Source organism: Cydia fagiglandana, chromosome 24, assembly GCF_963556715.1.
Source record: "Cydia fagiglandana chromosome 24, ilCydFagi1.1, whole genome shotgun sequence".
Taxonomy (NCBI): Eukaryota; Metazoa; Arthropoda; class Insecta; order Lepidoptera; family Tortricidae; genus Cydia; species Cydia fagiglandana.
The window spans coordinates 9,129,938-9,141,997 of NC_085955.1; the positions used below are offsets into that span (position 1 = coordinate 9,129,938).

At 40.8% G+C, this 12,060-nt stretch overlaps 2 protein-coding genes across 3 annotated transcripts in view; both read right to left on the reverse strand.

The window, feature by feature from the left end:
- LOC134676429 (zinc finger protein 722-like) overlaps positions 1 to 12,060 on the reverse strand; it is a 144,036-nt gene that overhangs the window by 4,404 nt on the left and 127,572 nt on the right. The window lies entirely within an intron of this gene.
- Positions 440 to 9,045, reverse strand: LOC134676070 (zinc finger protein 239-like). 2 transcript variants are annotated; one of them, XM_063534354.1, is made up of 3 exons: positions 8,599 to 9,045; positions 7,321 to 7,524; positions 440 to 3,135 (listed from the first exon to the last, which is right to left on the reverse strand). In XM_063534354.1, the coding sequence occupies exons 1-3, from the start codon at positions 8,747 to 8,749 to the stop codon at positions 2,438 to 2,440; spliced, it is 1,053 nt and encodes a 350-aa protein (XP_063390424.1). In that variant the 5' UTR covers positions 8,750 to 9,045; the 3' UTR covers positions 440 to 2,437. The 2 variants fall into 2 exon arrangements, with proteins under 2 accessions (XP_063390424.1, XP_063390425.1); XM_063534355.1 differs by lacking the exon at positions 440 to 3,135 and adding an exon at positions 4,828 to 5,494.

Consider the following 12,060-nt stretch of genomic DNA (forward strand, 5'->3'; position numbering starts at 1 on the left):
TACGGTGTACCTTATTTTATTATTATAAAACAAGAGTTCTATGTACGTATAAAAAATACATATAGAACTAAGCATTATTAAACTACCCTTAGGCTGATTTAGACGGCGCGCGAACTCGCATGCGATTTTATAGACCGACCGCTTAAACGAGTCCTCGCCTGCGCGGTACGGGGGCGACGGGGTAAGGCGACGTGCGGTGGCCCGCCCCCGCACGTCGCCCACGTACGGTCAGCCAAGAAAGTGGTCTACCACTTTTCGACTCTATCATCTATCTATTCTTGGCCGACTGTACCGCGCAGGCGAGGACTTATTTAAGCGGTCGGTCTATAGTTACATTGCGGACTGTTGGTTACGTCCGATTGAACCGACCGATCAATAACCGCAATGTAATAAAACTCGCATGCGAGTTCTCGCATCGTCTAAATGAGCCCTTAGGGGTCATCCATTAATTACGTCACACGAATTTCTAGGTTTTTTGACCCCTCCCCCCCCTTGTCACACTTGGTCACATTTGGCAAACCCCTCCCCCCTAGTGTGACGTCACATTTTTTCTACGAAATTGCCAAATCGAATTAAGTATTATTAATAGTTTATCAAAATATTTTTGACGATATAAATATTAGTAATTTTATAACCCAAAACTGCTTAGGGAAGAAAATTAAACGAATAAAAACGATTATCGATTAGTGAATAAAATAATTTAAATAAATTTTCGGTTACTGATGAAGTTAAAGTGAGGTCACAAAGTTTGTGTCCCCCCCTCCCCATGTCACAATATGTCACATTTTCTTGACCCCCTCCCTCCCCCTAAACGTGTGATGTAATTAATGGATGACCTCTTATGCGAGTAGAGAGAATCGTACAATGTGATTATTGCCCAGCTGGCCGTGTAACACAGCAATGTCGCTAGCATTTTTAGCACGTTTGGACCAGGCTCCTATTTCACCAACGTGACAGGTCCGACAATTGTCGACATCACTGTTGATGACGTCACAGGCCTCCATAGGCTACGGTAACCGCTTACCATCAGACGGGCGGTGTGGTTGTTCGCCACCAAAATGTTAATTAAAAAAACTGTAACTAACTGTAAGCTAATTTAATGTTTTATATTTACTTAATTATTTGTGAATTAAAATTTTTCTTTCATTAAAAAAAACTCCACTATATCGCCAGTTAATAAGTACTTATTTTGCGAAGCTAATGACAATTGTCACAAGAAATACGACAAATGTCACGAAATTCTAAGTATTTCGACACAGAACTCATTTGCTGTCAAGTATTACAGAAAGTTCTTTGAAATCTTGTGACAATTGTCATCATAAACATCGCAAGAGAAATACCTGTTTTTTGCCGATATAATAAAGTTTTTTTAAATAATACAATGATGGTGACAAACAGGAATACGGCCCACCCGATGGTAAGCGATAACCGTAGCCCATGGATGCCCGTGACGTCAGCAACAATGAGACTTGTCGAATTGTCGCAGCTGTCACGTTGGTGAAATAGGAGCCAGGTGACAGTTGGAGCGGGATATAGGCCTATACATATACACGTGCCTGTTAGGTATACTTCTAGGTTTAATTTTATAATATTATAGTTTAGTTAGTTCTTTCAAGGTCACTCACGTATTTTAAGTCGAAAAACGCTCGACATGTTTCACTCTGTACCGAGGAGTATTATCAGAAGCTTGCTTTACGTGAGCGACCTGTTCTTAATATAATTAATGTCTGTGTGTGTCTCGCGGAAGTTCTGCGAGTATTTTTAGGGTTCCGTACCCAAAGGGTAAAACGGGACCCTATTACTAAGACATCGCTGTCCGTCCGTCCGTCCGTCTGTCAGCAGGCTGTATCTCACGAACCGTGATAGCTAGACAGTTGAAATTTTCACAGATGATGTATTTCTGTTGCCGCTATAACAACAAATACTAAAAACAGAATAAAATAAAGATTTAAATGGGGCTCCCATACAACAAACGTGATTTTTGACCAAAGTTAAGCAACGTCGGGAGTGGTCAGTACTTGGATGGGTGACCGTTATTTTTTGCTTTTTTTTGTTTTTTTTTTGCTTTCTGGTACGAAACCCTTCGTGCGCGAGTCCGACTCGCACTTGCCCGGTTTTTTCTTCTTCCTCGCGTCGCGTTGTCCCGACATTTAGCCACGGCTCATGGTTTTCACGGAAGCTACTGCCATCTGACCTTCCAACTCCCTCTGGTAAGCTAGGCCTTATTTGGATTAGTCCGGTCTCCTCACGATGTTATCCTTCACCTAAAAGCGACTGGTAAATATCAAATGATATTTCGTACTCATAAGTTCTGTAAAGCTCATTGGTGCGAGCCAGGGTTTGAAACCTCCAGATTGGAAGTCGCACGCTCTTACCGCTAGACCACCAGCGCTATATAGTTTAAAATTAAATAACTCATTGCTCAATACAAACATTTTCAACTCCAACTACAATCCTCGTTACGTACAAGGAACGCTTTCTCGTCAGAAATACTCATACAGAACTTCCGCTTAGCGTGCCTGTAAAAAGTGTCCTTCCTAGAAAACTGCGTCCCGCACTTATTGCATGAATATGGTTTTATCGCACTATGACTCAACATATGCTCGTTTAAATCCGCAGACCGAACGAATTCTTTACTGCATACATTGCAGGCATATGGTTTTTGCGTATGCGTCAGCAAATGTGTTTTCAAACTATATTTCTGTTTAAATTGTTTTTGACATGTGTCACAAGTGAAACGTTTTATGTTATTATGAGTTTGTCTGTGGTCCTTCAAAGCGCCGGCGTTGGAGAAAGATTTTTCGCACATTTCGCATAAATACGGCCGTTCACCGGTATGGATTCGCGTATGCCTTTTCAATTCATACGCTTCCTTGAACTCCTTACTGCATTGTTCGCAGTAGTATGGTTTCTCGGAGTGGAATCTCCTTATATGATTTCGTAGCTTCTTCCTTGTTAGTAAATCTTTGCGGCAAATGTCGCACTGTTGTTTCTTATGTGTTTGTTGATGGTTCCTTAAGTTGTTGATTCTGTTGAATACTTTTTGGCATACGTCGCAAGTATGCTGTTGTGTGGGTTGCCTTCTTTGTGGTTTCTGCGGCGTGTTTCTTTTTTGCTCGGTTTGTTTTAGTATACCTGGAACAATAAGTACGTTAAATATATTTACTGTACTCTGGCACACCCACTTTGTCAGTAGAAAAAAAACCGGGGAAGTGCGAGTCGGACTCGCGCACGAAGGGTTCCGTACCATAATGCAAAAAAAACGGTCACCCATCCAAGTACCTACTGATCCCGCCCGACGTTGCTTAACTTCGGTCAAAAATCACGTTTGTTGTATGGGAGCCCCACTTAAATCTTTATTCTGTTTTTAGTATTTGTTGTTATAGCGGCAACAGAAATACATCATCTGTGAAAATTTCAACTGTCTAGTTATCACGGTTCGTGAGATACAGCCTGGTGACAGACGGGCGGACGGACGGACAGCAGAGTCTTAGTAATAGGGTCACGTTTTTATCCTTTGGGTACAGAACACAGAACCCTAAAATCATAGGCCGGCGCGAAGGGTTGACCTCCCACAGAAAATTTTAATTTCGCGCCCTTTTTAACCGACTTCGAAATCTCAACTGCAGAGCAAGTGCTGCCATCTACCGTTCTCGTACGTTTTCTTGTGTCGGGAAACATAGATGCTAGCACTTGGTTTGGCAAAGTACATTTTACGAGTAATGTTGCTGATTCAAGCCACAAGATGGTAGACCCTCCAACGCGCACGGCCCCTATGGTATACCTACTGACACAGAAGAAATAATAGTATTACCGCACAGAAAGGACACTTCCTACAAACCCGAAGTTTGCCAGCGATTCAGGGTCGAATCATGCTATCCCTTTTTAATATACAGCACTACCCCTTTCGGCTAATTAGGGTTGTCAAAATTCAAGTGATTATCTTATCTGTGGTCGTGCACGCACAAGGAACTCAAGTGGTGCCAACCCTAACAATTGCTCGGAGCAATGCTGGGCCGAATGGAGCCGAGTTCGACCGAAGTCAGGAGTGTCTCCCCACTGCTACTGACTTATAACATGTTATAATGATGTGTTATAATAATCGTTCATTGTACTTTTAAACTCACGTAAAATCCTAACCTAACACCCAACTTAAATAAAAAGAGTAAATAGGTAAATATGTGTATTAATAAAAAAAAAACATTTCATTTCATTCTCGCACCTCTCTGGTAGAGACTCAGCCTTAGATTGGAAAGTTACTGGTAATATATTTTTCATCACACTTGCTCGGAAAAGATGTATTTACACGTAGGGCTTGCGGGCGGGAAATTGAAATTTTCGCCCTAGGGCGGAAAAAATCTTTTCCGAGCAAGTGTGATGAAAAACACTTATTTACACGTAGGGCTTGCGGGCGGGAAATTGAAATTTTCGCCCTAGGGCGGAAAAGTGTTTTATACAGAAGTTTGTTTTTATTAATTCTCCTTTTTTTCCTTACAAGTGTGATGAAAAACATTGTGTGTGCCACGGGCGGTAAAGAAATTCCGAACTCGTGAACATTTTAAGCCCTCGCTTCGCGTCGGGCTTAAAATTGACACTCGTTCGTAATTTCTTATTTCCCGCCCTTAATACACAATGTACTAATAATATACTAGGTTTATAAGTAGTGGTTTCTAAGTTTTCTGTATGTGGCCTGTAATATGAGCAAAAAATTTTACTGTAGGCTTGTATAGGTAGGTCAACACGAATTTGAAATGAAATGTCAGTTAGGTCAAACACAAAACTTGCAGTTGAAATGTTTATGAAATAAAAAACTGCGTGCGGTTTTCAAACTTTTTATTGGGTCGCGAGCGAATATTAGGTGGGCCCTGAGGCTGAAACTACTAGGGAATCTGAGCGTTACCAAAATATTTCATGCCCCTTTTTTAAAAAGGCCAAAAGGTAACCCGAATTTGTCCGTTTTTTGACGTGATAACGTCTTGTAAATCGATGAACACCGGTAGCGTGCACGAAAAAGTGTCACGTTGTGGACAGATCGCCATGGTAACGTTGTGGACTGATCTCCATGGTAACGTTACGTAATGTAATGGTAATGTTTTCTTATGACTTTATCACGCAAAATTATCGTCCATAAACCGACTTTACAGACAACCATATTTTTAAAGCGGGTCGGAGCCCAGTCAACTTTGGGAGCCACTGCCTTACGGGACGATATTGCGAGAGATTTTCTCCTTTTCTCGTTTTTTCGCAGCTTTTTCTCGCCATATCTCTCTTGTTTCCTTTTGTTCGCGGGGACTTAAATCTCTTATAGTCTTAATTAAGCCCTTTGCTTTCTTCTCGAAGTATCTTTCCCGATCTTTTCTCCTTCTTTCCTCGAGTGCTTCTTCCGTCATTTTAGCTCGCGCCCGACGATTGCTCATTTTTTTTTCCACGCGGCGTATTTCTCTTCTTTCTTCGTCGCTTAAATTTATTCTGGGCCTGATTGGCCGTGCCATCTCTGAAAGAAATAAACACCCATAATGTTTGTTAAGAACCAATACTGTCCGCTAGAGCTGCGTTGAGCGAGGATTGGCAAAGAAATTAATTAAAAAAAACAACGGGTTGCACTCCGGGAGTGCCGGCAGAAGTGAAAACTCAATGACATTGTAACAGTTTTTCGATCAGGTCAGAGGGGCTACCGCGAAAACAGAAATTCGCAAATTGCGGGGATCTTTCTCTTTTACTCCAGTGAAGGCGTAATTAGAGTGACAGAGAAAAATGCCCGCAATTTGCGAACTTCGATTTTCGCGGTTATAGCCCAGGTCCGTCTTACGCTCTCGCGAGTTAAACGTTTTTTCCCTATCACAAAAAGTGCACAGCGCCGCTAAAGAAGTTTTCACTTCAAAAACTTTATATAGCTAAATGATAGCTCACAACTGCTTACAAGTAATGAATGATACAAGTTGAACTTATCATTGTAAATAAATTGTACACATACATTTTCAAGGTAAATGCAATGAAACATTGAGTACGCGTCATCTGATCACCGTACTAGTAAAAACTGTGTCACGGCACAGAATAAATAATAGTACTAGGTACAGAAGAATCACTCTCTAACAAAACGCGTCTGTTACGATCAGCACAGATATGGCCGCTAGGTGGCGACAGCGCCACGCGTGGCTTATGGCAAACCCCAAAATTGGGGTCGAACGGATGTACTTTTAGCTACCTGTATCAAAGCGACGAAATCGCGGAGTGAGACACGCCTGGTCACGGTGGAACAGGAATGGTGGAAAGGAAAATGATTCTATTACTATTGGTTCTTAACAAACATATCCCTCACTACGCATCCTCGCACCTGGTGGTAACGCAGCCTAAACTTCTTATATGCACGTCAAATGATCGAGTGGCCAAGAACGCGGTGTTCACAAAATTTTTATATGCAATACTTATTCCGATTTTTGTGTTCTTATAGGGCTGCCTGCCGACGAGAAATAAAAACTTATAATGGTATAAGTAACCAACTTTATTCGAAAACGCAAACCTCAAATCGCAACTCAAATATACTTGTAAATATTATTAATATTGCATGCCTTCTCTGGTAGTTGAACTATGGCACCAAAAACATTATACATTTATGTATATAGACGCATGAACACTTTATTGGTAAATTTTGTGTTTGACCCAAATGCAAACAGTGTGTATCAAACACTTTAAACTCTCGCTTTTTGTACATATTCTCGTATTTAATTACACAAACAGGTATACCGCGATATAAGTTCATTTTCAGTTTTTATTGTTTTTAGTTAGTGTGTGTGTGTGTGTGTGCGTGTGCGTGTGTGTGTGGGTGCGTACGTGCGTGCGTGTGTGTGTGGGTGCGTACGCGCGTGCGTGCGTGTGCGTGCGTGTGTGTGTGTGTGTGTGTGTGTGTGTGTGTGTGTGTGTGTGTGTGTGTGTGTGTGTGTGTGTGTGTGTGTGGCGGTCGTACAATACGTGAACATATCATAGAGATTAGAGAGCTTATAATGTGTATGGATAAAGCAGCGTATCTAACTGTACATAATTAGGCATTAGAAACCAAAAAATGTTTTTATTATTTATAAGTAAAATTCTATGTTTTTATCATCTAATCATAACCGAAAAGTCATAAATAAATAACCGAAAGTATCCGTAACCGGTTATTCGAGTTTCCAATAATTGGTTATGCAATTATGTCAAAATAATCATTTATAACCGAATGTTTCGGTTACGGTTATAACCGATTTGCATTCCCTACAAGCGATCAACAGCCCACCTGTTTCCGACTGGGCATTATTGCACTACATCTACATCTAAGATACTTACTGCAGGCAATAGCCGCAGCCGCTTTCAAATGCTCTGGCCTGAGCTCTCTCTTTGCCTCCGGATTGGAGCGTTGTCTGCTTTTGTCCTGTGGGATGGGGCGTGGTGTCCTTTTGCCCTGCGGGATGGGGCGTGGTGTCCTTTTGTCCCGTGGGATGGGGTGTGGTGTACTTCTGTCTTCCCAGAAGGGATCTGCCTCTTGTTCAACTGTCAAGCAAAATTAGTTTTGTTAAATATTAATTTTTGAGCTTTTATTGCTGACTGTACTTTACTTTCAATAGCCGGGCTAGCACATGATTGGCGCGACAGGATCTCGAGATAGACTACCCGTCCCTCTTTTATTGACATAGTTAGAAAAATACGGGAAATCTAAATAGCCAAAAGGGATAGTGCCATCAAAGAGAATAGATAGTATAGAGGGCTATTGTCAAAGTAAATTTTGTAGTCACGGTACATTTACTGCCATCTATCGACACATGATTAAAACAAAAAATAAAATTGAAAATGTATCAAATTATGTTTATGGATAAATGATTTTTAATTTTTATTGTTCCACACTGACCCATGTTCTTTCACTGATATGTGTTAAAATTGTTAAATATCAATCGGTGTCGCCAACGCCATCTAGCTGAGAATAGACCAAAGGTATATGGCGCCATCTATCCGAGAATGACTTTTTCTTGATTTCCGAGGCACGTTTTTTTCTTAGACTTTATTTATCTTATACGAAGTTACATATATCTTTGGTGCCATACATTAGAATAGAGGGCATGATGATTCGTCCCTGAATCGCTGTCAAACTTCGGTTTAGTAGGAAGTGTCCTTTCTGTGCAAAGTGTTGTGAAAAGTGCTCGAGTGGAGACCACGGACTAGCAAGCGCAGCGTAGGACATCCACCCACAAGATGGACAGACGACCTTGTTAAGGCCGCCGGAAGACGCTGGATGCGGGTCGCTTCCAACCGGTACGAATGGAGGTCCAAAGGGGAGGCCTATGTTCAGCAGTGGACGTCTTATGGCTGAGATGATGATGATGATGATGTCCTTTCTGTACTGTAGTACTATTATTTATTCTGTGGTCAAGATGAGCTTATATCAATGTACAGTAACCGGCAATAAACATTGCACATCGGAGTTTCTACTTGTAGAGCATTGTGTCTTTCTCTCTCGACGTCTCCAATTGTCTCTTTCTAAATACCGATGGGCAATGTTTATCGCCGGGTACTGTACGCGTTCTTAAAGCCAAGTTGGGGCAAAGTTATGGTCAGAGTGTAGCAACTCACCTGCCAGCATCCCCGACACTTCAGGCTCCACCACGATCTCTTCTTTCTCCTCATTTTCATATGTTCTGCCTTCCGTCTCACTCGCACCCGAGTGCGAACTGTCTTCGTATTCACGTTCCACCTTTATGTATACTTCTACGATACCACTCATATTTTTTTTGTTTTTTTTTTAAAGGTGACTTAAGTAACTGTCTTATGCCCGTATCTTGAGATATTACCAATTTTACAGGCTACTCTGGCCGGAAAAACATTTATTTCTGCAGCATTTTTTAGCTGAAGTAATGATACAAATACCATGTATGTAAACTGCAGATATTTTGCATATCCAACTGCTCAAAGCTTTATTGTTACTTTTAAGATGGTTGTGAATTATATAAACAACAATAAAACAGTAAGAAAACGCAGAATAATACGATAAAACCTCAAATATAAATTAGTGTATCAACATTAGAGCATTACTTCTCGTAAACGCTATGACACTGACAGTTCAGTGCAGGTGTGACCAGTTTTGGATTATAAAAACTACTATAGTCTGTTAAGTGATTTCCGTCAATAGAAAAACGTGGAAAATTTAAAAAATGTAAGCGCGAAGGGCTATCGTCCGATAAAATAAATTAATTATGCGCTAAAGTGATATGACAGACTATATACCAGTGGGTGGCCAGGGCTAAAACTGCGAAAATCGGAGTTCGCAAATTGCAGCTATGCGGTCTTTCTGTACCACTCTTTGGAGTGAAGCCCCCTCCACATTCGTACGGGCTTAATTAAAATAGAACGATGTCAACACTTCATAGAGAAAAACACTTTAAGACACAGAATGTATATATAGCTGGTCAAGCAAATCTTGTCAGTAAAAAAAGGCGCGAAATTCAAATTTTCTATGGGATGATATCCCTTCGCGCCTACATTTTTCAAATTTGCCGCCTTTTTTACTGACAAGATCTGCTTGACCAACTATATAAGTTATTCTATGGATGTCTATGGTTTATAATAGGCGCTACGCCGCGCTAGTGCTGCACTCTGGCGGCAGAAATAAACTTAGTCAAGCAGATCTTGTCAGTAGAAAAAGGCGGCAAATTTGAAAAATGTAGGCGCGAAGGGTGTTGGTCCTATAGAAAATTTGAATTTCGCGCCTTTTTTACTGACAAGATTTGCTTGACCAGCTATACCCCTATTGTCAATTTAGTTGTGTCGTGGAGAAGCAAATTGCAGGCATTTTTCTCTTTTACTCCTATTAAGGCGTAATTAGAGTGATAAAGAAAGAAGCTGTGACGAATGATACTTTATAGGGACCGTGCGCGTTGGACGGTCTGCCATATTGTGGCCTGAATCAGAAACATATGTGCACACGTACATTGCCAAAGCAAGTGCTACCATCTACCGTTCTTGTCGGTACGTTTCCTTGTGCATAGTAGTTTCTGCCATCTTGTGGGCTACATCGGAAGCATAAACGACACATTTACGCGTCGCGCCAAAAATCATGCTGCCCTCTATCTATAGTTCATGCACGGGGCCTATTCTTAAAGAGAATTTGAATTTTGATGCGGACTGTACCTACATCCAAATAACGAGTTGGGTAAAAATTAAATATAAACACGGAGTTTTTGTAAAATATTTTATTTGTTAACAATACTTATAACTAATAATTAAATTTAAATTAATGGATTACTGCGTCATTACGAGTAAATTCGTTATTTATTAACATTATAATAAATTTACATTTTAAGGAAGTCAAACAGTATTAATATATTTTACCTACTTACTTAGACACCAATACAAAATGATACACAAAAATATATACATACATCAATAGATAAATTGAATTTCGCGCCTTAATTAATTGAATTTAGCGGAAGCTAAGGCTTCGCCTGAATCTTATTGAGTTATTAAACGAATTAAAATAGATGCTGCCGTATTCTATAAATATACAATGTATTTACTAATGAAATAACTATATATTTAAGGGAAAAGATTGTGTCTACGCGGACATTTTGGCAGCGGCAGTTAAAGGTTCCGTCACACAGGCGCGTTTTCGGGGCCGGGCGTGAGCGCGTCGTGAGCATTTTATATGTAAAAGCGGCGCGCCCCGCCCACGCGTCTTAATGACGGAGCCTTAAGGCTAGTAGTCTTCTTAACGGTCCGCTGCTTCGCCTGAATCTTAGCTTTCACCGTCATTGATAGCTTGGTCGGGCTCTAAAACATATTGTTTACTAAGGAAATAATAATTAAAAGTAAAAGCTAGTATCTACGGTTCTACGCGGACATTTTGGCAGCGACAGCAGTCTTCTTGATGGCCAGTGCGTTCCGCTGCCATGCCAGAATCTTAAGCCCCCTCCAGACTATGTGCGTGAATCGCGGGCGAAGCCGCGAACGCGAGTGTGGAGTCGATTTCGCTGTCTGCGAAAATCGACGCCACACTTGCGTTCGCGGCTTCGCGCCGCGTTTCGCGCACGAGTGTGGAGGGGGCTTTAGCTTTTAAGGTGTTTGATAGCTTGGTCCGGCTCTAAGACATATTGTTTACTAAGGAAATAATTGAAAGTAAAAGCTAGTATTTACACGGACATTTTAGCAGCGGCAGCGGCAGCTAAGGCAGCAGCCTTCTTCATGACGGCCAACGCAGTCCGCTGCTTCGCTTGAATCTTAGCTTTCACGGTCTTTAATAGCTTGGTCCGGCTCTAAGGCATTGTTTACTAAGGAAATACATAATTGTTTAAAGTCCATTCATCGGCCATTGGTTTACAATTTTTTGCCAATCTGATGAAATTCTCCGATCGAACAGGGCCGCAAATACCAATTTGATTCCCCGATCACATCAGCAGGTGCGGACACAAAAATGCCAATTTTCAAAGTTTGTTTACGTGTGGACGCTAGATGAGATTGACTAGGGATGTAACGATACCGATACCGATACGATATATCGGCCGATATAATCGGCAGACCGATATATCGGCATCGCCGATTTCAATTCAGCCGATATTACAGTTTGAAAAGCGCGCGAAACGAATGACGCTGCTAATAATTAGAATACACTTTGTTTCCATAACAAATAACCCTCCTTTTGCGATGCCGTAGTCGGGTAAAAACTACCTAAAGTGAACTATAATTACTGATTTGGAAATACTTTTGCATTGATTGCTTGATGGTTACCTAAATTAATGTTTTCATTGATTTTGATTTGGCATTTTTTTTGTATTAGTTGTACAGTTTTTCACACTTCACAAAATCGAGTGTCTATTAATACATATGTATGTTTTATGCATAATAAGCATTTCATTCCTTATTTGTTATATCTGTTTGCTAACTACTGTGCCATTGATATCGGCATCTGTATTGGTATCGCCGATTATTTACTTCAAAAATCGGTATCGGTATCGTTTCGGCAAAATTATGTATCGTTACATCCCTAAGATTGACCAATTATCTTCCTGAACAAATCGTCCAAATCGACTGATTTCGTCAGTC

Coding starts and splice junctions, on each gene's coding strand:
- LOC134676070 (XM_063534354.1), bottom strand. CDS start 8,749: ATGAGTGGTATCGTAGAAGTATACATAAAGGTGGAACGTGAATACGAA. Junction 7,525..8,598: donor AGTGTCGGGGATGCTGGCAG/GTGAGTTGCTAC, acceptor TTTGCTTGACAG/TTGAACAAGAGGCAGATCCC. Junction 3,136..7,320: donor GGCTGCGGCTATTGCCTGCA/GTAAGTATCTTA, acceptor TTATTGTTCCAG/GTATACTAAAACAAACCGAG.